Below are 25,600 nucleotides of genomic sequence, written 5' to 3'. Positions count from 1 at the left end.
GTTTGTACTTAAGCATGTTGGTGCCTCCATTTGACTGTGAGCTCCTTGAAGTAGGGAATGGTGTTTTTGACCTTTCTTTGTATCTCCAGCATTTAGCATGGTGCCTGGCACGTAGTAGACTATGCCCAATAAATTTGTTGACTGATGCCTGACTGAAAGCAGAGGCTGGCGTATTCATGGAGGAGGCAGGACTTGAGTTTGAAAGACAACCCCCTGCTCCTTTTCTCACAACCCCCCAAACTTTTATTTAAAAAATGCATGTATGTATAGGTATATGCAAGGTTTTAGGTGCTGTTAATATAAAGACAAAAATAAAAAAAACTCAGACCTCAAGGATTTTTCATTCTACCAGGCAGATTATGGCATGAACACAGATAAATAGAATACTAAACAGGGAACAATAGGACAAAGGAGAGACTAAGGAATTGCTTGAGAAAAATTTGGTGGGGGTGAGGGGAGAGTTCTAGAAACCCGTGTCCAAATCCTGCTTCTGACTTTTTCCAGTTGCTTCACATTTGAGCCTTAGTTTATTGTTCAGTCCTGTCCAACTCTTCATGACCCTATCTGGGGTTTTCTTGGCAAAGATACTGGAGTGGTTTGCCATTTCTTTCTCCAGCTCATTTTACAGGTGAGGAAACTGAGGCAAGCAGGGTTAACTGACTTACCCAGGGTCACACAGCTAGGAAGTGTCTAAGGCCATGTTTGAACTAGGGTCTTCCTGACTCCAGGCTCAGCACTCTATCCACTTCACCACCTAGCTGCCTGTCTCACAGGGTTGTAAGACTCAGATGAGCTAAATATTCATAAAGTGTTTCACAAACCTTAAATATATCATTGTTACATATGTCAGGATTGGGGGTTAGGGCTTTATTTAAGTGGAAGGTGGGAGACATCTCCTTCCCATTTCCCTCTTATCCACAGCGGAGGTGAGCCAGCAGGTAGCTTTGTTGACAGAGGAATTGGCCCGAAAGACAGAGGACCAGGCCCGTCAGCAGGAAGAGATCAGCGTGCTGCTAGCCCAGATTGTGGGGCTCCAGCAGCGGTGCCGGACAGTGAGTGATGCATTCTGTCTCTCCTTGGGAGATCAGCCCTTACTCTTGCTTCAAAGAGCCTTCCAGGGGGAGATAGAATTCCAAGGAGGGAGCTTTACAATCTATTTAGATAGGGCAGTTGGTACCCAGAGACTCAGGGACCTTGAGGTTGGGGTGATGGTTCTTAAGCACAGGGACTGTGGTGGTCCTAGGACACCTTGGTGGTGGTGGTGGGGGAGATGGTAGCTGTTGGCCCCAGATGGTGACAACTCATAGTTGCTTTCCAGTATGGGACAGAGATGGAGGAGCTGCAGCAGCACCTGGCATCAGCCAAAGAGGTCCAGAGGAAACTTCACACAGAGGTGAGGCCCCCTTCATCTCATCTGCCTCTTCTTTCTGACCCTCAGATATGAAGAGCAGTTGAACTGGAAGAGGAGAGAACATTTAATCCAAATCTCCTTATTTTATTAACTTTTTTCTAAACTTAGCAGCCTTCAACAAAAGCATTCAAACAAACCTTTAAAAAAATTACAAAACTCTTTGTTTTAACTGTTATCAACAAATTAAGGAAGCAACGTCCAGAGTGAGTTGAAGACTTGTCTCTGACATATAGTAGAATGTGTTTGACCTTGGGTCCTGACTTTCTCAGGCAACTTTTTTCCCCCTTTGGTGAGGCAATTGGGGCTAAGTAACTTGCCTAGAGTGGCATAGCTAGTTAAGTGTCAGGTGTCTGAGGTCCGATTTGCACTCGGGTTGTCCTGACTCCAGGGCAGGCGCTCTAACCACTGTGCCACCTAGCTGCCCTGCAGGCAGCTTTCTAAGACTAAGTTTCAGATGAGTGTCTAGTCTGCATTGACAGGGAGTTTCCTCACTAATGAAATCATAGATCTGGTGCCACCATCTTACAGCAACTACTCTCTGACCCCCTTCCCCCAGGAAAAGCATAAGTATTTAAATATGAACAATAAGAGATAAAAATGAAGAAAGCTTAAACCAAATTGATTATAACCCTGGTTTTTTAATTATTTAAAAGTTTTTATATTGTTTGTTTTGATATGTACTTCTCAGATTTCTCAGTTTCCCCACCCACCCCATAGTATCTTCCTACAGAAAGACAATTAAACAAAACAATTAAATATGTGCAACAGACAGCACATTTAACTTTTCATTTTTGTGGCTCTTTGGACAGAAAAGATGTGGTTTAATTAATTTGTTTTTTAGAACTGGAGAAACAATGTAGCTCCATAGAGAAGGTGTTGGGCTTAGAATCAGGAAAACCTAGGTTCAGATGTCCCCTCTGACACTAGCCCTGTGACCATGACTCTGAGCCTTATACTACTCTCAGACTATAAATTCTATGAATGAGTTGATTTAAGTTGGAATCAGGTTTGTCCCTGGTATTTGACCTGGGTCATAATGCCTCTTAGTGTTTTCCTCATGATTGTCATGGTGGTTCATTCTGTTTTCTTCACCCTGGCATATAGTAGATACTTAGCACTTGTACTAAATGTGTATTGAGTGAATGTGTCAGTTAATACAAGATTTACTGTGTTTTTCTGAATTCTTCATATCTGTTGATCTTTGTGGTTCAAACCTTGGCTTTTAAAAACTTAGTTGTGGCCCGCCTCGGAAGCCAAGCCTCTTAGAGTGAAAAGGTCTTCAACAGTGGCATTTACAAATACACCAGCTTATCAGACGTGCAAGGGGAGGATGGGGGTGGGGAGTGGGGAGTGGGGCAGAGTAGTGACCCCTCCCAGGGTCCTGACAGTGCCTGTGGTGTCCACAGGTGCAAGACCTGCAAGAGAAATACGCTGAGTGTGATGGGTTGCTGAACGAAGCCCAGGAAGAACTTAAAAAGCTCCGTCTTCAAAGCCTACCCACTGGCACGATCAGCCATTATAACAGTGTGTATAGCCTGCCACTGGTGAGCACATGGCACATACGTCTTCCTCCTTCTCCCAGGGTCACAGCTAGTAGGGAGAGTGCCCACACCCAGTATTTTTAAAAATTAAATTAGCAACTTTTAATAATAATAAATTTTAAACTATTTTTTTCAATGATCAATCATTTCTTTTCTCCCCCACCCCCATTGAAAACAGAAATGAAGCCCTTGAAACAAACATAGTTAAGCAAGATAAATTTCTATATGCTTGCTTTTCCTATGATCTCTGAGAGGGGTCTTTTTCACATCTTCAGGATTCCCTGGCTGCAGAGATCAAAGGGACCATGAGAAAGGGAACTGAGAGTCCTTCCTCTTCTGATTGCAGGTGAGCAGACGGGCTGGGGTGGGTTCTTGTCTTGTGACCAGACTGAAGTTTGTCTCTAGCCTTCCAAATACTCTCCCCCTCCCCCAACACAATGTCACATGTGTCCCCCCCCACCCCCAGCCTTCCTACCCTTCCCGCACACTCTATTTTTTTTCTGTTTCCCTCAACACCTGGGAAATGACTTGAGATCCCTCAGTGCATTTGAGGACACAGCATTTCAAACTTCTGCTCTTTGTCCAATACTTTGCACAATTCTTGGCACATACTGAGTGCTTAACTTACTATTTGTTGACTAACTAGGTGCTTCCTCTGCTGACAAAGAGCTTGATTCATTGTAAGCTGTAGCAGGTTTTCATTTTGTTGTTCAGGCTTTCAGTTGTGTCTGACTCTTCCTGACCTCATTTGGGGTTTTCTTGGCAGAGATACTGGAGTGGTTTGCCATTTCCTTCTCTAGCTCATTTTACACATGAGGAAACTGAGGCAAACAGGGTTAAGTGACTTGCCCAGGGTTGCACAGCTAGTGAATGTCTGAGGCTAAATTTAAAATCGGGTCTTCCCAACTCCAGGCCTGGTGCACTATCCACTGTGCCACCTCGATGCCCAGATTAAGAGCTGGAAGGCATGAGAGGCCCTGAGAGGCTATCTCATCTGAATCATGAATTGTTCTGGTGGAGGAAAAAAAATCTTTGCCCAGCAACCAACTTTTTGGTCATGAATTGTAAGTGAGGCTGGGGCTCAGATGGTGAACAGTCTCTTGTGAGAACTGTTTGAGTAGTGTGGCCCAATGTTTGCATTCTACTAGTAATCACTCACCTGCAAGAACCCAGGGGTGCCACCAGACTTACATGAAATCCTTTTTGCCTTATTATGAGTTTGGCGTTGTTTCCTTTCCCAGCAATATTTGCATTCTTTTTAAAAATTTAATGCATGCATTCTTAACTTCCGCTGGTGTTAATGGCTTTGTCACTGGGTAAAGAAATTTCAGGTATGGATCTGTAGGTGGCGGGGTGGGGGAGGGTTAAGGAGGGAAGTGGTCCTTTTTGGCACCCCCCGAAAACATACCAAATAAAACCTGCTCCTCCCCAGAGAAGGGTGTTGTGAGTAAAAGTTACAATCATAGTAATCGATGTAATGCTTTACAATTCTTCCCAAATGGGCCACTCCATTTCCCATCTCTGTGCCTTTTGCACTGACTGTTCTTCATGCTCCGTACCTCTGCCCAGGCTTCCCTGGCTTTCTTCAAGATTCAACTGAAATCCCACCTTAAGCTACTGCTTTCCCTCTGAGAACACCTTCCATCTGTGCTATCGAGGTCTTTCACGTCCATAGTTCTTTGCATGTTGTCTCCCCACTGTGAGGGCAGGGCCTGGGGGTTTTTGGTTTTTGCTTTTCTTTGTATCCTGAGCACTAAGTATAGTGCCTGGCACATAGCAAGTGCTTACTAAATACTTGTCGACAGTTGACTGACTTTGACTTTTGCAAGTGCTCATTTCATTGATGTGAAATGGATTGTGCAAGAAATTATTATTGCTCAGTTGTGTCTGACTCCTTCTAACACCATGGACCGTACTGTCCATTGGGTTTTCTGGGCAAAGATACTGAAGTGGTTTGCCATTTCCTTCTCCAGTGGGTTAAGGAAGACAGAAATTAAGTGACTTGCCCAGAGTCACACAGCTAGTAAATATCTGAAGCTGTATTTGAATTTGGGTCTTCCTGACTCCAGGCCCTGTGCTTTATCATACACTGAGCTGCCTCTGTACAAGTAGTAGTAGCATCTTGATTTTACGGTTGAGGAAACTAAGGCTCAGGGAGGTTGTGACTTACCAGTGGTCACACAGCTAGTAGGAAAGGGAATAAGCATTTCTATAACATCTGCTGAGTACTTTTTATAACTATTTTCTCACACCATTCCCAAGAGGTAAGTGCTGTTATTATAGCAGTTGATGACATGGAAACTGGAAGAGGTTAAGTGACTTGCACAAGGTCACACAGCTAGTAAGTGTCTGAGGCTAGATTTGAATTCAGTTTTCCTGATTCTTAAGTTCAGTGCTCTTTCCCTTATATCACAGGCAGCCAGTCAGCATTTATTAAGTGCTTAACATGGTCCAGACCCTGGAACATAGTAGTGCCTGGGGGTAGGGGGTAAGAAATTAAAAGCAACAAGCAACAAAGGCAAAAAAACCCCCCAAAACCCACAGCCCCTCTCTCAAGGAGCGCCCAGTCTAACGCGGGAGACAAACTAACATGTAAATAACTACATCCAAGAGCAGATAGAAGGGGATCTCAGAGGGAAGGCCCTGGTAGTGGCAGGGATCTGGAAAGGTCTCCTGTAGAAGGTAGGATCTGAAGTCAAGAAGCAGAGGTGAGGGGCCTGAGCATTGCAGGCATGGGGAACATTCAGCCTTTGCAAAGGTAGTTTCAGCCCCTTCTCTTCCGGGTCAGCAGAAAAAGCATCAACTGGCCATTACTTTCCTTGCCATGCCCGACTCTGTCTGCCTTGTCTGGCATAGCAGGTATTTACTAAGGTGATTTTGTAACTTTGCATCCCTTTCCCCCAAGGAACCTTCGCCGGGTGTTTGAGACAGTGAAGGCTGTGAACCAGGGCGGTAGGTCCCGGTCAGGCTCGCTCCATCCCCTCCCGGGGTCTCCCCCGCCCTCTGTGGCTAGTAGTCCATCTGGCAGTCCCCTTACAAACCACCGCTGTTCGGATCACTCTGGTGATGCTCTCCTGTAAGTACCTGAAGTGGGAGGTGCTGAAGGGAGAGACTAATGGGGAAATTCAAATGGTGTGGACAGCAGTGATGGTGGGAATGGACTGAGGAGTAGGTAGAAAGTGGAGGGGGAAAAAACTCTTCTTGATGATAGAGCAGTGATTGGTGTGGTTCTATCCCCAATATAAGGAATGCCCAGAAGGAACCTTAAACAAAATGACTAATGGGGAAATGTTGTACATGATTGCACATGGATAACCTATATTGGTTTGCTTACCATCTCAGGGAGGGAGGAGGGGAGAGAGGGAGGGAGAGAGAGATTTGGAGCTCAGAACTTTAAAAAAAACCCTCAAGTGTTTAAAAATTGTTTTAATGTGTAATTGGGGAAATACATATGATATATAACATAATATTTTATATCTACCTGTCTGTCTATGAGAAATGATGGGAGCTCACTGACACATCCTTCCTTCCTGGGCAGCACTAGTGACTCTTGGTGTGGGTGTCCCCTCAGGGCCTGGCATGGGGCAGGGTGGGTGGGGAAGAGGTGTAGATGAGCTCATCCTGGATCTGGGTTCTTCTAGGTTGGAGGAGGCCTCTGGTGAGGAAGAAGAGAAGAAGGTGGGTTGCCCAGGCGCCCCTGGGAGCCAGGACCTGGCGCTGGCCCTGCAGCGCCTGGCAGCTTGGCAGGAGGCCCAGGAGGCCGAGCCGGTCCTGGAGAAGCTGGATGAGGATGCTGAGAGTTCCAGCGGGGTCCTGACTCCCAGTGAGAGCCTTCTATCAGGCAGCTCAGATCCCCCTGGGGGCTCTATCTTCTCCATGGGCTCCCTTGCCTACCTGCCTGACAAACTGCAGATTGTCAAGCCACTGGAAGGTAAAAGTAGGTGAAGAGGGAAGGAGATTGGGGAGGCTGGAGAAGGTGGAAGAGTTAAGGACCCTAGCCCTAATCCTATCCCTTCCATTCTGGAACAGTGAGACCTCCCACTGCCACTGCCTTGGAATCCCCACAGCAGCACCAATGCTTCTCCACTCACACGCCTTCAGTGCTGATTGGCATATATGTTTGCACGCTCTTTGTGCCTTGTGCATTACTATGCCTCCTGAGCCTGACTGTGATCCAAAGCACACACCTGTGTGTGACTTATATTTGGGCCATGCTTTGTCCTGTGAGGCTGGGGGAGGGTCGCAGGAGGGCAGGATTAGGGTGGGAGAGCCAGAGTTAGGTAATTTGTCTATACGTGCTTATCCCCCGTCCACTTTCAAGGCTCGGCGACTCTGCACCACTGGCAGCAGCTGGCCCAGCCCCACCTGGCAGGGATCCTGGATCCTCGTCCTGGTGTGCTGACCAAGGATTTCCGTCAGCTAGAGGTGGATGTGGAGAAGGTATATAGTCTTCAGGACCCTGAAGAAGATGAGGAAGAAGAGGAGAAGGTGGCGGTATCCAAGGCTTCTCTGGTCAACGATAAGGCCCATCCTCTATGTGAGTCGGACCTCCTTTCTCTCTCCTACCCCAAATAAAATCCAAACCAGGGTAGGGTTTGCGAAAAAAGGATGTGAGATGGAGAGAGGGAAGGTAAAACCATCATCTCCCATGATTCTTCAGAATGTTTACACTACAGCTACTTTTGTACATCTGGCCAGGGGTTTTAGAGCCCTCTCCTATAATGCCTTATAATAAGATAACAGTTGACATTTATGTAGAAAGAACTTTTCATGTGTGTAACCTTGTTTGATCCTGGCAACACTCCTGTGAGGTAGGCATCTTAGATACTATACCCAGTTTACAGCTGAGGAAACTGAGGATCTGAAGATTGGGTGGTTAAAGTCACCCCATTGCTTAGTGTCAATGTCTGAAAATGCAGCATCTCTGATGCTTGGTCCAGGGCGCTCCCCACCCCTCCCTGCCCGATACACTACAATGACTCTCCTTTCTGACACGCACTGTCCTGTCTGTCGTATTGTCTGCCTGATCCTATGTCTGTGTGACTCTACTTCATGTACCATCTCTCCCGTGAAATCGGTCCTGGCATGGCTTGTTCTTTCTTTCATTCTATAAGCATCTCCCTGTGCTGGATGCTGGGGGTGGGAGTGGGGGATGGAGAACTGGTAGAAAGTCCTGTTCATGCACAACTCATAGAGCCTAGCTGGGGAGGCAGAGCGTGGGCAACATGACTAAAGGAATCAGGGCAAAGCTAATAATTGAAAGCACAAGAGAATATGTCATAGACTGAGTATACTGATACTGGAGGTGATGCCAAGAGGACGGGTTAGTCAGGGGTGAGGTTAAGTTAAGCCAAGTCTTGAAGAATGAAGCCTCATTTGGGTTCGGTCCTATCTGACCTTTGGCTATGGCTATTGTCTACCCATTCATTCCCTCTCATCCTCTGATCTTTTCATCAGTGGGCTGGCTCAGTGAGGATCTGGGGAGGAGGGAGGGACATCTTTGCTCATGGGGAAAGAAGTGTGAATGTCACCCCTCCCCACCTGGTGTGTTCTTCCTCCTTCCTTTCAACCCCCCCCCCCCGTGTGTGTTAATCCCACATTTCCTGTCCCCTTCCAGTGTTGCACTCTGTTAACAATCTCCCCCAGACCCCAGCCACCTACACAATCACTACCTGCCGCCTGGTCTGCCCCTCCTCTGATGTCACCTTCGTCACCCCCAGGTAAGGCAACTGGTGCCTCTAAAGCCTCATTTCTGCATCCCGGAGACCAGTCCCTTCCAGACACCACCGATGGGGGCTCTCTGGTCTCTTTCCCCTACCCCTACCCCAGTAGGGCCTCTTTGTTATTTCAACTCACCGAGTTCTCCCCTCCTTTCTCTTTCTTCTCCAGCCTTTGCCATTCTGCCACCCCCTGCTGCAGTCCCGCAGAGGGCATAAGCCCCATCCATCCACGGCCTCCCCAGGCCCTGCTCTCTCTTCTGAAGGAACAGGGCATCTGTGCCATCACTGAGCCCACATTGTATCCACCCCTGGTTCCAGGCTGGAGAGGCTGGCCTCTGGGAAGCTTTGGTCTAGCCAGAGAACGGCATCAAGATGGATGGGGGGCATCGAGATGGGGTGGGAGGTGGATTGGTCAGGAAAGGACCAATGGCTTCAGCATCAACTTGGTACAGAAGCTACGGCAGCTGGGGCTGGACTGCGTGGTGGCCAGAGGGGCCTCAAAAGGATGGCAAGTGGGGGCTCGAGAGTCCCCCTGACCCTGGTCCAGCCCCCAGACAAGGGACAGGTTGACTGGTGCTGAGAAAATATCCCTTGGGTATGTTTTTGTTGGCGAGGCAGGGTGTGTCTCTTCCCTTACCTCTCACCATCTCCCGCATCCTGTTGCTGAGAGGCAGCTGAAGTTGAGTTTATGGACCCCCTTCCTTCTTCCCTCTCTCCGACCACCCCCACCCCCACATACACCCCCACCCTCACATCCTGAGGCCCACCTCACCTCCCCACTTGCCACATGCACTTTTGAGGACCTGGCACTTAGTTTCCCTATACACCCTTCCTCCTTCTCCCTACCAGCTTAGTCTTGGTTGTAAATAGAGGTTAATATATTACTGTGGTGAGGAGTTCTCTGTCCTGAGTCTTCTTACCTGTGAATAATGTAAGATAGTGTGAGCCCAAGTTCCTGCTCCCTGGATTCCCTACCCACCACCCTATTTTGTTTTTTAAAGCTTTCTGCTCCAAAATCTACCAGTTTCTACATGTGCACTGCTGGGGAGAGGTAGCTAAGACCCCCCATCCCTTGCGATCACCATATGGATGCTCATTAAACTCATCTGAGTTCTTCCTTCTTGTAGAGGGTGGCTCAGGGCCATGCAATAAATAATATGATCTTGGTGACTGCCTGAGTTCTGTCTCTTTGGAGGGTGAATGGTTTGGGGAGGTGGCGCATGGGAGGGAAGGAACTCTTTCTAGAGTTATAGAACCTTGAAGCTAGGAGGGACCTTAGATAGAAGAGAGCACCTTTTCCAACATTGGCTAGAGGAAAAAACTGAGGCTCAGGTCACATACACAGAGTTAGTGGCATAGTTAGAATTAGAGCTCCCAAGTCCCTAGTGTATTTTTTTTTTTTTGCTATCCCGCCTCTCAGATTTCTGCTCCTTTAGAGAGATAAATATGGTTTTTCTAGGGGAGACAGGGGGAGTGGAATGGGGAAAGATCGTATTGATTGTCTTTTACTTTGCCTGGTGTGGGGAACCTGTGGCCTCGAGGCCATATCTGGCCCTCTAGGTCCTCAAGTGCAGCCCTTTGAATCCAGACTTCACAGAACAAATTTGTTCCCCACCCGTGGGTTGTAGTATAATGAATGCTAGAGTTGGAGTCAGAAGGCTTCAAATCAAATCTTGGTTTTGTCACTCTGCATGACCTTGTGGGGAATTACTTCACTTCTCTAAACCTTTATTTTCTTATTTGTAAAATGGGAATAGCACCTGCGATAGCTGCCTTACTGGCTTGGGGTGAAGAAAACTATAGAAATGTCAAGTTGTTTCTCCTCATCTCCTTTATCCATAAGAGAGCAAAAGTCCATTCAGCACCTGTACTCTTGGCCTGAGTGGGAGAGGGCAGCTCCCTCCGAGCTGGCTTTCATGTTCTTTATTCTCCATTCTTTCACACCCCCTCATCCCCCTACTCCCCAACCACCACCCAAATCAAGAGGCTGACAGTGTTGTAGGGTGAGAAAATGTTTATTCTGAGTTGGCACTGAACAGTGGGTAGGATGGAGAAGAGGTGGGGGGTAGGTGGAGGGGGGTGCATACTAGGGGAGCTGGTCCCTTTCCTCGGCACTGCGGCGTCCAAAGTCCATCCAGCCATATGCCTCCTCCTCTTCCTGCCATGGTCCTTGCTTCTTGGATAGATCTGGTAGTAAGAAAGAAGGGGAATATGTTGAGAATAAGAGAATCGAGGGTGGAGGGGATGAATTGAGGGGGTATAGGAGAGGAGGCAGCCTGTGTTCTTAGGCCTGAGACTCGAATTCTCAGATCAACTTACTGGACTTGAGGTCAGAAAGACCTGGGTACACAGGAGCTTACTACCTGTGGAACCCTGGGCAAGTTAATTTCTCCAGGCCTCAGTTTCCTCGTATGGTGAACGAAGGGTTGGACTTGGCCTCTTCCAGTTCTAAGTCAATGATTCTAAGGCCTGGTGTTTGTTTCCCCATCCTTACCCTGGCAGCTGGGGATTTCTTGGCAATTCCTACCTGCCATGAGGTGAGGAAGGTCCTGAGGGTGGAGTTGTCTCCGGTAGTGGGAAGGAGATCTCAGAGCAGTTGGCCATCGCATTCCCAGGCTCCTGCTGGCTTCAGGGCCTGGAGGAGTGTCCTGGAGCAGGGCTTTGGGCTTTGGAGAGGCTTCAGAGAAGGTGGACAGGGCCAGGGCAGAGATCAGCACACACCCCCACAGCTGCCGCATTCTGTCTGCTAAGGGTGTAACTCAGTGTAGGAGGAAAGGAAGGCCTGTTAGAGAGCTCCTGTACCTCCCTCCCCCAAGTCGGGCTCCTCTTCTCCTGCCCATCCCAGTCATGGGATCATAGGCTTTAGAACTAAGAAGAATCTTATAGATAGATCGTCTAATTTAATCCCCACATTTCGTAGAGGAAGAAACTGAGGACTATAGTAGGAGGGGGTGAATTCAAACTAATAAATAATAAGCAACAGAGCTAGCACTTGAAACCCAGGAATTTCCCCAATCCAAGGCTTTTCCCACTATACCAAGGGGGATGTGAATTAATGGGAACAACTTGCATTTTCTCTAGTTTTCCCTGGAAAATTAGGTGACATCCTCCCATCCCTCTTTTTCCTCCAGTCCCTCCTTTTACCCTCCCCTTGTACCAGGGTGCCCCCAGCTTTTACTTTTCTTATAGAAACCGAACCAGGCAGAAAGCCCGGGAGAAGGAAAATCCTTGAGCTTTTTGCCTTGGGAGTTGTGGATTCTACAGTACTCCTAGCCCTACCACTAATTGCCACCTTGAGCCTCAGTTTCCTTATCTAGAGTGGAAGGAGATTACAGTAGTCCTCCTCCCTATTTGCCAGGATTTGTGGGAATGTATAAGACAGAATAAGGGTTCTTGGAGGGGTGATGGAGCCTAAAGCTGCTCTAAAAAGTCCTAAAGCAATGACTGAGGCTCCAGTTCTCCCCCACCTTTGGGAATTTGGCCACTACTCTGATGTAAAGAGGTCTAGGATGACGGTGGTGGGATCCTTCCCTGTTTGTCCCTCTTTGGAGGGGAGCAAACAGAGGTGTCCTGAGCTACCCTGAGGAGCCTGGGCCCTTCAGCTTGGCTAGCATCATGGGTGTGTGCCAGGCTACCTATAGGGAGGATGTCTTTCTGTCACCCATGCTCTTTCCCTTCCCAGTGTTTCTCACCTGTAGAGCTCCTGAGGAGGGTCTTGGATGGTGGGGGCAGTTCTTCAGTGTCCTCTGGGTGTGTTCTGCTCTGCAGGAGAACGCTCTCCCTTTTATAGTCCTGAGGCCCCTCCCTTTACCTCCCCCCACCACCTCCCACCATGAGGTCAGAGGAAGGAAAGAGGGAGAGGAGGTGTATATGGAAGTGGAGGAGGAGAGGAAGGGGAGGGAGGTGGAGGCACAGATGGAAAGCACACCAGTTGCTTCCTTTGATGATTCTGGCTACAGCTTGCAGCCAAGGGCAGCTGTGGATATCAGAAGCAGACCATCACTCAATGAACATTTATTAAGCAACCATTATGTGCCAGGCACCATGCGAGGCACTGGAGATGCAAAGAGTCTTTGCCCTTAAGGAGCTGATGTTTTATCTGACCATAGCCTGTACATTCTATTTCTGAGTAACCCAAAGCAGAGAGTGAGGAGTCAGGGGAACAGGAGGATCCCAACTATTAAGGAACCAGAGGAGGTATTTTCCACTTCTCACCTTTCCTTAGAATAAGCTGGTCAGGGCAGGTAGAGTTCCTTTTCTTTAGGCTAGGCCTCCCCCCACCCCTGGAGGCAGAGGGATGAACCAGATGACCTTGGAACCAGAAGCCCATAGTGGTAGGTCTGGAGGTGATGGAGAGAGCAGATATGTATTGATCTTTCCTTGCCCTCAGATTTGGCAAACAGAACATGCATGATTATCAGGGGGCAATGGGCCATGCAACGATAACACACTTCCTTACTTGTTCTGTTTACTAGCCCAGTGGTGCCTACTGGACAGCTGCTTAGCACCCCTGTCCAAGCCCCAACTCCTAGGCAGTACATCTCTCTGCCAGCTGTCCCTCTGCATGGGACTGTTAAACTCATCTCTCCCATTCAAAACTTCTTCCCCTTCTTGATCTTTTGAATTAGTTCTGATTCTGTCAGCAAAACCCACCACCATCTTTCCTCTTTGGTGTGTGCCCTCTTAGCACCAGTTCATAGGGTCAGCCCTTCTGGATGTGATGTGCCCATGAGTTCTTCCTTGTTCATCTCTGAGGGAGCTGCGCTGGGTGGCCTATGAAATCTAACATCCTGTGATACTATGATCCCATGATTATTGTCTTCTGTAGTGTTCTTCATAGAGGAAGAAACTGAGGACTATAGTGGGAGGGGGTGAATTCAAACTAATAAATAATAAGCAATAGAGCTAGCACTTGAAACCCAGGAATTTCCCCAATCCAAGGCTTTTCCCACTATACCAAGGGGGATGTGAATTAATGGAAACAACTTGCATTTTCTTGGTAGTCAATATGGTAAGTGTGTCTTCACAGTAAGGCCTCACTGATTTGGATCCTGGCAATTTAGGAATTGGTGATGACCTAGCCCACTTTGATTCTTATTGGGCCACTGGTTTAGAATAATTCCTTCTGACTTTTTCTTCTGGTGACACAGGGCAGAGCCAATCCTGTGGATTTTCCTTAGTTCTTCTTGACCTTTCTGCACTGTTGGCCTTGTCCTCTTACCTGACCATACTATTCTTCTGGATACTCTTTTCTCCTTTGCCTTCTGTACTGCTGCTCTCTCTCCTGGTTTTCCCCTTTACCTATTGGATTCTTCCTTCTTAGTCTTCTTGAATCTGATTAGTCTAGGCAAAAACTCAGAGAGTAAAGGATTCCTTCAGTGTACCTTTGACTTAGGGCATGATCCTATCTCTAGAACATCTTTCTCAACCATCTTTTTATTCACATTACCAACCTGAGTGGGTTAGGCCCTTGTTACCTCAACCATGGACTGCTGCTATAACTTTCTATTAGGTCTTTCTGTCTAAACTCTTTCCTCACCGCCATTCTTGGTAGTGATGGATTCATCCTCCATCTGATCAATGTCACTTCTCTGACCAAAAATCTTCACTGGCCTCCTATTGCCTTCTGAAATAGTTCAAACCTTTTACTTGGTCCGACATTCAAGCCCTTCTACAAGCTGGCATTTCACTACCCATCCAATCTTTTCCCATGCTTCTCCCTTCCCCTTTATTCTACTTCCTAATGTTGGTTTCCTGTCTCTTTATGCTTATGTTGTTTCTGATACCTGGAATGCCATTCACTCTCCTCTTTGCCTGCTGAATTTCTTCTCTTTTTAAAGCTTATATCAGATACCACCTCTTTCAGAAAGACTTTCTTGACCTCATTTTTATAAGGACCTTTCATATCCCCTCAGATTTCAAATAGCACTTGGACCATCTCTAAGGCATTTAACATGCATGATTAGTATTAAATATCTGTGTATGTGTCTTAGCTCCCTAGTAGATTATAAGCTCCCTGAGGAAAGGGTTCATATCTTACCTAAACTTTGTGTATTTCACAGAGCTTCAGACCTGGTGGATGATTAATAAATGTTTATTGAATCAAATTGAACAATGAAATCTTCTTTATGAAAGAAATGTCATGTGAATGAGAAATTATTATGGAAAGAAGGCTTATTTGGAACTGGCATTTCCCCATGAATTTTCCATGATGCTTCGTTTTTTTTTTCTTGGCAAAGGTCCCAGAATGGAATCACCTCCCCAAACCAACCCTTGACTCCTGGAGGGCAGGGTCTATTTTTGTCTTTGTATCTCCAGCACATGGCACGCCACATATCTTTTTTTTTTGGGGGGGGGAGTAAGAGCTGTGATTTCATTGGTATGTGGACCTCCCAATGAGATCATTCCTTGTAGCAATGCAGTTCTATGATTTATAGTCTTACAGAGTTGTCTGGGGACATTGAGAGGTTAAGTCACTTGTCCTGGGTGACATAAATATCAGAGGTGGGGCTAGAACCTAGATTTTCCTGGCTCCAAGGTCAGCTCTCTGTCTGCTGTACCATACTGCCCATAATAGGCTCTTAATACAAAATTTGCTGAATGAGTGTTGAATGTATTGCCATCTTCTTTCCCACTCCCACCTTCACATGACTCAAGGTTGTCAGTCACTTTGCAGAGTGTGTCACCAAGTATGAGAACTAAGGTGGGGCGGTGGGGAGGAGAAAGAAGAGAGAAAGTAAGTGGAAATTAAGAGTGGAAGGAAAAGAATGGGTTGGCTACCAATGAGAATAGAGGGAGGAAGTGCTATCCAATGAAGAACTAAGGCACACAGATGTAGTTCTGATACATCAAATCCTGGAAATGTGTTTTGGACTGGAATGTGCATGATAGAATCTTAGCATTAGAAGGGACCTTAGACGTCATCTAGTCCAACCCTACCCAAAATATGAATTTCCTCTACAAGATCTCAGAAAGGTGACCTTTTGATGTTTATTCATTTTTATAATCATTTAATGTGTCTCCCTCCTACTGCACTCCCTGAATTGAAAATTTTTTAAATATAAATTTATTTATTTATTTTTTTAGTTTTCAACATTTACTTCCACAAGATTTTGAGTTCCAAATTTTTACCCCATCTTGCCCCCCCTCCACCTCAAGATGCCATGCATTCTGAATACCCCTTCCTCTAGTCTGCCCTCTCTTCTATATCTCCCCTCCTTCTCTTATCCCCTTTCCCTTCTATTTTCCTACAGGGCAGGATAGACTTCTGTACCCCATTTCCTGTATTTCTTATTTCCCAGTTGCATTTGAAAACATTTTTTAAAACATGTGTTTTTAAAACTTTGGGTTCCAAATTTTCTCCCTTCCTCCCTCCCCACCCACCCTCATTGAAAAGGCAAGAAACTCAATATAGGTTGTACATGTGCAGTTATGCAAAACACTTCCATAGTAGACATGTTATGAAAAACTAACTCTATTTCCCTTAATCCTATCCTGCCCCCCCCTTATCCTATTCTTTCTTTTGACCCTGTCACTCCTCAGAAGTATTTGCTTCTGATTACCCCCTTTCCCATTCTGCCCTCCTCTCTATCATCCCCCTGCTCTCTTGTCCCCTTCCTCCCATATTATCCTGTAGGGGTAAGACATGCATTGAAAATTTTTAAAAAATGAAATCTAAAACTCAAAACAACTCAAAACAAACACGCAAAACAAATTGCACATTTCCAAGTCCAAAAATGTATTTCTTTCTGCATTTAAATCCATCACTTCTCTAGCCAGAGGTAGGAAGTATGCTTTATCTTCAGTTCTCTAGACTTGTGGTTATTGCATTGATCAAAGATCTAAAGTCTTCCAAAGTTGTTTTTCTTTATAATAGTATTTCTATTGTATAAGTTGTTCTCCTAGTTCTTCTCTCTTCACTCTGCAGAACCTCAGTTCACAGAAGTCTTCCCAGGTTCCTCCAAAATTATCCGCTTTGCCATTTATTTGATTCATCATAATATTCCATTACTTTCATATAATTTGTTCCCCAATAGTTCAGCATGTGTTTAGTTTAATCATACTTAATCTAGACTAGCTCTATTCCTCCCCATCTGGTATTCCAAACGAACAAGGTTGAAGTCTCTAATCTGCCATTAATTTGTGGTGCAATCTTAGTCAAGACACAACTTTTTTTTTGCTTTACATAGATGTTTTATTGATTTTTTTATACATTGCTGTTACTTCTTAATAATCCCTTCTCTTACCCCAACTTACCCCTCCATTGTAACAAATAAGCATAGTTAAGTAAAACAAAATCACACATCAGTCATATCTGACAATACAGGTCTCATTTTGTAAGTAGGGTCTAGTAACATTCCTGGAGTGAGGTATGTTTCACAGGCAGTATTCTGCATTGCACTCATCAAAATTCCTGTCCGCTACTGTTGTTTTCCTTTATATTACCACAGTCATTATGCAAAGTCTTCTTTTCCTTAAGATAACTCTTTATCAACCTTCTTGAGTTTTCATGTCCTCATCTATAAATTGAAAGGGTCGAACTAAAGAACCTCAAAGATCTCTTTTAACTATGATATTTTATGGTTCTATGACTTGATAGTATTTCATTTATAATTTATAATTCCATAATTTATTTCATTCATAATTTATCCAACTCGTCCATCCATTATCTATCTATCACTAAAATTTAACTTGGTATAGAGGGAACACCAATGAATTTGGAATCAGATGGCTTGGCTTGGAATCCTAGCTCCACCAGTTCCCAGCTGGGTGACCTTGGACAAATCATTTCATCTCTGAGCCTCAGTTTCCTAATCTGAAAAATGTTGATAACAATTATTAATGAAGATCAAATGAGATAATGCATGTAAATGCTTTGGAAATATTATTTGTTGTTGCTAAGTTATTTTCAATCCTGACTCTTTGTGACCCCATTTGGGGTTTTCTTGACAAAGGTGCTGGAGTGGTTTGCCATTTCTTTCTCCAGGTCATTTTACAGATGAGGAAACTGAAGCAAATGTCTCTATCCACTGCACTCCCTAGCTGCCCTGTAAACATTATAGTGCTATACAAACATTAACTATTGTTAGTATAATATTTAGAGCTTGAAGGGACCTTAGAGATCCCTCTTCATCTGAAAGAGGTAGAAATGAAGGCAACAGAAATCAGAGTGACTAAGTAACGACAAAAGAAATGAAGGCCTAGAAGGGGAAGTAACTTGTCAGGGTCACTCAGTTTGAGTAGCAGTGACTGCATTTGAACCCAGGTCTTCTGACTCCAAATGGCATGCACTTTCCTATATACTATGATATAAATTTAAAAAATTATGAAATATATATGTAGTTGGGGTGGTCAGGTGAACCCCATGATGGCAATTATCAAATGTGAATACCATCCAAGGTGCTCTTCTGTTCTCTCCTGGCCTTCATTTTCCATTTATTACTAAACATCTCCAGTTCTTTAGATTAATTTTGCTTTATACTTTGCTTTTATCCTTTCTGATCTATGCTCCTGCCCTGGCATGGGGTCACTTTGTGACTGTCATTTCAATTGGTCAGCTTGGCATGATCTTGGTTTCCCCCATTGTCTCCTTTCTCTGTCTCTCTCTGTCTCTCTCTGTCTTTCTCCCTCTCTCTGTCTCTGTCTCTGTCTCTCTCTACCCCCCCTCTCCCTACCTGGTCTTCTTTCTCTTTGGTGACTTCAGTAGAGAGTGGTGGAAAGATCACTGAATTTGAAAAGAGAAAGAAAGCCTGGATTAAAGTTCTTGGGACCAGCCATGTGATCTTGGCCTGGGGTCCTGACTGAGCAAAGGGGTGGCCTTGCTGTACTTCTGCCCTGGTCAGATTACATCTTGGGTATTGGGTTAAGTTCTGGGAAGCAGGACCATCAGGATGGTGAGAGGCCAGGAGTTTACGCTGTATAAGGATTGATGGAAGGAACTGGGGATGATTATCTTGGAAAAGAGAATACCTGGAGTTGAGGAAAGGACATCAATCAATCAACAAACATTTATCAATATATGCAGGGGTATGGAGATACAATGACAAAAAGAAAATTGATCCTGTCCTCAAGGAACTTACATTCTATAGAGGGAGATAGATACCTATCTTCAAATATATTTTTTCTTTTTTTATTATGCACTTGATAAACACACACTTGAAACCACAGCTCTCCATTATATCTAGTTGTTTTAAAAATATATTTCAATTTTAACATGGTGGTTCCAGCACTGCCCTTCTTCTCTGCATTCCTTTTGGAGCTTCCTTTTGCCCTTTTCTGTGTACTTTTTAAATGATTCACTGACACGCTTTTCATCTTTTAATTTAGTGTGTTTCAGTATCTTCTTTTCCCTGCCTTGTAAGCAATTAAATATTTTTACAGAATACGGACCCACACGTTGACTGTGTGTGAAAATGTAGGTGTCATCTGTCAAGAAGTGGAAAACCCAGAATTGATGCTGAGTGAAATGAGCAGAACAGGAGAACATTGTAGTCAGTAACAACAACATTGTGCGATGATCAACTGTGATAGACTTAGCTCTTCTCAGCAATACAAAGATCTAAGACAATTCCAAGACTCATGATGGGAAATGCTATCCACATCCAGAGGAAAAAGCTATGGAGTCTGAATGCAGATTGAAACATAAATTTCATTTTCACTTTTTTTGTTTTTCCTTTCTCGTAGTTTCTTCCTCCTCCTCCTCTTCTTCTTCTTCTTCTTCTTCTTCTTCTTCTTCTTCTTCTTCTTCTTCTTCTTCTTCTTCTTCTTCTTCTTCTTCTTCTTTCACATCATGAACAATGTGGAAATAAGTTTAACGTGGTTGTATGTGTATAACCTATATTAGATTGCTTGCTGAGTTGGGGAGGGGGGAAGGAAGGAAGGAAGGGAGAAAAATTTGAAACTCAAAATGTTACAAAAATGAATGTTGAAAACTATCTTTACCTGTAATTGGAAAAAATAAAATACAGTTAAGTGAAGAAAAAAAGAAGTGGGAAACCCAACATTCATCATTAGTCTTCTGGAGAATTGATTGGTCTTTGCATTGAGCAGAATTCTTAATTCTTCCATAGCAATTTTCCCTCACAATGTTGTAGTCATTGTATACATTGTTCTTCTGGTTCTTCTCATTTCACTTTACAACAGTTCATACAAGTCTTTCTAAGTTTTTCTGAATCATTGTTTCTTATGGTATAAACATTCCTTTGCTTCCATATACCATAATTACTTTCAGATATTCATTCCCCCAGCTGATGGACACCCACTTTATTTTGCTACAACAGAAAAGTTCTGTTGTAAATATTCTTATATGTATGGATCCTTTCCCTCATTCTTTGATCTCCTAAGAGTATGAGCCTAGTGGTATCCTTGGATCAAAGGATATGCACAATTTAGATACTTTTTTTGGGGTATAGTTCAGAAGTGTTTTCTAGACTGATTAGACTGCTTCTCAACTTTACCTGCCCTTACACATCACTTAACAACAGCAGCCATTTTCTTTTTTGTTACCTTTGCCAATATGATTGGTGTTTGGTGGAACCTCAGAGCTGTTTCAATTTGCATTTCTCTTTATTAATGATTTGGTGAATTTTCCCCCCATAAGGTTGCTGGTTGTTTGCCTGTCTTCTTTGAAAACTACCTGCCCATATCCTTTGACCATTTGTCTATTGAGGAATGGCTTTTGTTCTAAAATATTTATATCAATTCCCTATTTATCTTGAATATCAGACTTTTATTAGAGAAACTTGTCCCAAAGATTTTTCCCCAGTTATGTTTCCTTTTTAATTTTAACTACATTAATTTTGTCTGTGTAAAGATTTTTCAATTTTGTGTAATTGAAATTGTTCATTTTATCTTCAGGGATGTTCTCTCTCCCTTGATAGGTCAAGAATTCTTTTCTTATCCATAGTTGTGAAAAACATTTCCTTTGCTTCTCTAATTCTTTTATCATATGACCTTAACATGTCCAGATCATACTTCTCTTTGGAGCTTATTATAATATGTACTGTGAGATATGGTTCCATACTTTTCTTTTTTGCCAGATTTCTTTCTACTTTTCCCAACAGTTTTGGCAAATAATGAACCCTTTCTCCAGTAGCTGGAGTTTTTGAACATCAGATTACTATGTTTGCTTGCTTGCCTCTGGGTCTTGTTTTACTAATCTGTTGTATTGAGCAGCCTTTCTATTTTTTAACCAGTACCAAATAGTTTTGATGATTACTGTTTAATAGCATAGTTTCCCCCCTCAAGATGTATTTTATTATTATTTTTTGGTAACTACCCTTTGGTAGTTTGATTGATAAGACACTGGATCTGTAATTATTATCTTCTATTATGTTATATCTGCAAATATCATTTTTATTACATTTGAAGGTCCCAACCATGGGCAATTAATATCTCACTATTATTTTAGTCTGTCTTTATTTCTTTTGTTTGTTTGTTTGTTTTTGTTTTTTTTTTTTGCTAGGCAATGGGGTTAAGTGACTTGCCCAGGGTCACAAGCTAGTAATTATGAAGTGTCTGAGGCCAGATTTGAACACAGGTCTTTTGACTCCAGGGCTGGTGCTCTATCCACTGTGCCACCTAGCTGTCCCCAATCTGTCTTTATTTCTGAAAAGTGTATTATATTTGTATTCATATGATTCTTCTTTATGTCTTAATATCACATATTTTATATATTCTGAGGTTTTTTTGTATGGATTTTTTTGTATATTTTTCTGAAGTTGTTTGTATGTTTTTCCATTTATCCCCATGCTTTTTAATGATATTGCATTTTGTCAAAAACTTTCTGCATCTATTGATAAAATCATGTGATTAAATTTTTTTTAATTATTTATATTGTCTATTATGTTTATAGTTTTTCTAATATTGAACCAACCTTACATTCCTTCTATAAATCCAACCTGGTTATAGTGTATAATTTTTTCAACATGTCTCTTTATTCAATATTTTTGCATTAGTATTCATTAGCAAGTATTGTTAGTTTATAGTTTTCTTTCTCTGATTTGTCTCTCCCTGGTTTAGGTATCAGGACCATCATTATCTCATAAAAGGAATTCATAGGATTCCTTCTTTTCTTCTTTTCTTTTTTTTAATATAAATTTATTTATTTTTAGTTTTCAATATTCACTTCCACAAGTTTTTGAATTCCAAATTTCTCACCCCTCCCCCCACCCCAAGACGGCATGCATTCTGAATAACCCTTCCCCTGGTCTGCCTTCTCTTCTATCTCTCCCCCCTCCCTTCTCTTATCCCCTTCCCCTTCTATTTTCCTGTAGAGCAGGATAGACTTCTGTACCCCATTTCCTGTATTTCTTATTTCCCAGTTGCATGTGAAAAATTTTTTTTTAAATATGTTTTTAAAACTTTGAGTTCCAAATTTTCTCCCTTCCTCCCTCCCCACCCACCCTCAGTGAAAAGGCAAGAAACTCAATATAGGTTATACATGTGTAGTTATGCAAAACACTTCCATAGTAGTCATGTGAAAAACTAACTCTATTTCCCTTAATCCTATCCTGCCCTCCCATTTATTCTATTCTTTCTTTTGACCCTGTCCCTCCTCAGAAGTATTTGCTTCTGATTACCCTTTCCCAATCTGCCCTCCTCTCTATCACCCCCTGCTCTCTTGTCCCCTTCTCCCCCTATTTTCCTGTAGGGTAAGACAGATTTCCATACCCAATTGAACGTGTATGTTATTCTCTCCTTAAGCCAAATCCTATGAGAATAAGATTCCTCATTCCCTCTCACCTTCCCCTGTTTCCCCTCCACTGTGAGACTTTTCTTTTCTGTTTTTTTTTGTGAGATAATTTACCCCATTCTACCTCTCCCTTTCTTCTCTGAGTATCATCCTCTCTCATCCCTTAATTTTATTCTCCAGATATGACCCCTTAATCTTCAACTCACCCTGTGCCCTCTATCTATCTATCTATCTATCTATCTATCTATCTATCTATCTATCTATCTATCTATCTATCTATCTATCCATACAATTTTTTCTTCAACTACCCTAATACTGACAAAGTTCTCATGAGTTACAAATATCATCTTTCCATGCAGGAATGTAAACAGTTCAATCTTAATAAGTCTCTTATGATTTCTCTTTCCTGTTTACCTCTTCATGTTCCACTGAGTCCTGTATTTGAAAGTCAAATTTTCTATTTAGCTCTGGTCTTTTCATCAGGAATGCTTGAAAGTCCTCTATTTCACTGAATGACCATTTTTTCCCCTGAAGGATTATACTCAGTTTTGCTGGGTAGGTGATTCTTGGTTGTAATCCTATCTCCTTTGCCCTCTGAATATTATATTCCATGCCCTGCGGTCCTTTAATGTAGAAGCTGCTAAATCTTGTGTTATCCTGATTGTGTTTCCACAGTACTTGAATTGTTTCCTTCTGGCAGCTTGTAATATTTTCTCCTTGACCTGGGAACTCTGGAATTTGGCTACAATATTCCTAGGAGTTTTCCTTTGGGGATCTCTTTCAGGAGGAGATCTTTGGATTCTTTCAATTTCTATTTTGCCCTCTGGTTCTAAATATCAGGGCAGTTTTCCTTGATAATTTCTTGAAAGATGATGTCTAGGCTCTTTTTTTGATCATGGCTTTCAGATAGTCCAATAATTTTTAAATTCTCTCTCCTGGATCTATTTTCCAGGTCAGTTGTTTTTCCAATGAGATATTTCACATTGTTTTCTAATTTTTCATTCTTTTGGATTTGTTTTACAGTGTCTTGATTTCTCATAAAGTCACTGTCTTCCAATTGCTCTATTCTAATTTTTAAGGAAGTATTTTCTTCAGTAATCTTTTGGACTTCCTTTTCCATTTGGCCAATTTTTCTTTTTAGGGCATTTTTCTCCTCATTGGCTTTTTGGACCTCTTTTGCCATTTGGGTTAGGCTGTTTTTTAAGGTGTTATTTTCTTCAGTATTTTTTTGGGTCTCCTTTAGCAAGCTGTTGACTTGTTTTTCATGATTTTCTTGCATCACTCTCATTTCTCTTCCCAGTTTTTCCTCTACTTCCCTTACTTGCTTCTTAAAATCCCTTTTGAGCTCTTCCAGGGCCTGGACTGATTCATATTTTTCTTGGAGGCTTTGGATGTAGGAGCTTTGATTTTGTTGTCTTCTTCTGGTTGTATATTTTGATCTTCTTTTTCACCAAAGTAAATAATATAGTCTGACTCTTTTTGTGCTGCTTGCTCATGATCCCAGCCAATTACTTGAGTTTTAAACTCTTTGTTAAGGTAAGAGTCTGCTTCCAATGTGGAGAGTGTACTGTCCCAAGCTTCAGGGGTTTGTGTAGCTGTTTTCAGAGATACTTGTAGGGACCTGTAAATTTTCAGTTCTACCAAGGTGGTATGATAAGGGGCGAGGTGTTTACTCCTTTCCTGGCCTGTGACCGTAGGTATTCCTTTCTGTCCCATAACTGTGAGGAGGGGTTCCTCTCCACAGCCACTACAAGCTCCACCACTCCAGCTCTCCTCCTCACCCCAGCACTGCCGTCCAGAATTGTAAGCCAGATCCACACATGGGCAAAGCAAGAGATTCCTGCCTCAGCACTGGCAAAGAGATCCCTGCAGTCCCTCTCTGATCAGCCACTGGATTCCCCCTCAGTCTGTGGGCCAGAAGCTTGGGAAGCAGCTGGCCCCCCTAGGGCCATGCTCTTGGGGAATGGAGCTGAAACCCCGCCTTCCTCTCTAACCACCGACAGAAACAGACTTTTCCCACTGACCTTCTAAGTTGTCTTTGGCGTTTGTGGATTGAGGAGTCTGGAAACCTCCACAGCTGCCCGCGATTCAGTCCTCTGAGGCCTGCTCCAGGTTTGCTGTGGCCTGCGCGCCCATGCTGCGCTGCGCTGCACTCCCAGCCCGGCGCGAGACACCTTTCTGATCAATCATCCAGGTTGTCTTGGGCTGGAAATTTGTTTCACTTTGTCTTTTTGTGGGTTCTGCTGCTTCAGAATTTGTTTAGAGCCATTTTTTTTATGAGTATTTGGAGGGGTTTGGGGGAGAGCTCAAGCAAGTCACTGCTTTCACTCTGCCATCTTGGCTCTGCCCCCCCTTTTCTTCTTTTTGAAAACAAGTTTATATATATGTATACACACATATGTAACATAAATTATATGTTGAAATTAACTCTTCTTTGAATGTTTCTTGGAATTCACTTGCAAATCCATCTTTTTTTTTTTAACCCCCTTGGGATCTCCTTTATGACATGCATAATTTCCTTTTCTGAGGCTTTTATTTAAAATCTCTATTTTCTTTTTCGGTTAATCTGGATATTTCATGTTTTTGTAAATATTCACCATATTTCAATTATATCATCATTTTATTGGCATGTAATTAGGCAAAATAGTGTCTAGTAATTTACTTTATTTTCCTTTTATTATTTTAAATTATATTATATTATTATTTTACTTTATTTTCTTGTTGTAAATTCTCCTTTTTTTTATATTGGCAATTGGGTTTTTCTCTTTTTTTCCCTTAAGATTTGTTATTGTATGTCATGTATTTTATTAAAAAAACAAAACAAAACACCAATGCCTAGTATAATTTGTCAATTCAGTGTTTTTATTTTAATTTTGTTTTAACTTTTATTTTCAGAATTTCTATTTCTGTTTTGGCCTTAAAATTTTTGCTTTTAAAACTTTTGAGGCGCACACTCCAACTTATTGATTTATTCTTTCTCTCTCTTGTTGATGAAAATGTTTAGAGAAATAAATTTTCCCCTAAGGAACTGCTTTGTCTCTACTCCCAACAGATCTATTATATTGTCTCATTATTGTAATTTTCTTTAATTAAATGATCTATTGTTTATGTTTTTTGCTTTGGCCCAACTATTCTTTAAGATCAAATTATGTAGTTTTCATTTAAGTTAGGATCTTTTTTTCAAAGGTACTTTATCGATTATAATTTTTATTGTAGTAAGGTCAGTAAAGGATTT

The 25,600-nt window shown here is 42.9% G+C and overlaps 2 protein-coding genes across 3 annotated transcripts in view; one reads left to right on the top strand and one right to left on the bottom strand.

Moving 5' to 3' along the window:
- The window catches only part of HAP1 (huntingtin associated protein 1), a 47,349-nt gene extending 37,507 nt beyond the window's left edge, over positions 1 to 9,842 (top strand). Inside the window, exons 9-17 of the mRNA XM_020972691.1 lie at positions 922 to 1,052; positions 1,319 to 1,393; positions 2,818 to 2,955; positions 3,228 to 3,298; positions 5,858 to 6,028; positions 6,594 to 6,883; positions 7,274 to 7,489; positions 8,570 to 8,672; positions 8,842 to 9,842. Coding sequence (XP_020828350.1) covers positions 922 to 1,052; positions 1,319 to 1,393; positions 2,818 to 2,955; positions 3,228 to 3,298; positions 5,858 to 6,028; positions 6,594 to 6,883; positions 7,274 to 7,489; positions 8,570 to 8,672; positions 8,842 to 9,208 — 1,562 coding nt within the window. The 3' untranslated portion in view covers positions 9,209 to 9,842. The remainder of the gene's footprint in view (positions 1 to 921; positions 1,053 to 1,318; positions 1,394 to 2,817; positions 2,956 to 3,227; positions 3,299 to 5,857; positions 6,029 to 6,593; positions 6,884 to 7,273; positions 7,490 to 8,569; positions 8,673 to 8,841) is intronic.
- An 837-nt stretch (positions 9,843 to 10,679) lies between these two features.
- Positions 10,680 to 12,454, bottom strand: GAST (gastrin). 2 transcript variants are annotated; one of them, XM_020972780.1, is made up of 3 exons: positions 12,365 to 12,454; positions 11,200 to 11,418; positions 10,680 to 10,859 (listed from the first exon to the last, which is right to left on the bottom strand). In XM_020972780.1, the coding sequence occupies exons 2-3, from the start codon at positions 11,408 to 11,410 to the stop codon at positions 10,759 to 10,761; spliced, it is 312 nt and encodes a 103-aa protein (XP_020828439.1). In that variant the 5' UTR covers positions 11,411 to 11,418; positions 12,365 to 12,454; the 3' UTR covers positions 10,680 to 10,758. The 2 variants fall into 2 exon arrangements, with proteins under 2 accessions (XP_020828439.1, XP_020828440.1); XM_020972781.1 differs by having other exon boundaries at positions 11,200 to 11,415.
- Positions 12,455 to 25,600: the final 13,146 nt, after the last annotated feature.

The sequence above is a fragment of the Phascolarctos cinereus genome, unplaced genomic scaffold (assembly GCF_003287225.1).
Source record: "Phascolarctos cinereus isolate Bilbo 61053 unplaced genomic scaffold, phaCin_HiC Scaffold_5;HRSCAF=322, whole genome shotgun sequence".
NCBI classification, from domain to species: Eukaryota; Metazoa; Chordata; class Mammalia; order Diprotodontia; family Phascolarctidae; genus Phascolarctos; species Phascolarctos cinereus.
The sequence above is the reverse complement of the archived record's forward strand: the minus strand, read 5'-3'. Positions and strand labels throughout refer to the sequence as shown.

Bases quoted from the DNA above. Each gene is read 5' to 3' on its own strand.
- GAST (XM_020972780.1), bottom strand. From the start codon at position 11,410: ATGCGGCAGCTGTGGGGGTGTGTGCTGATCTCTGCCCTGGCCCTGTCC. The intron at 10,860-11,199 runs GTAGGAATTGCC...TCTTACTACCAG, and splicing joins CCTTCCTCACCTCATGGCAG to ATCTATCCAAGAAGCAAGGA.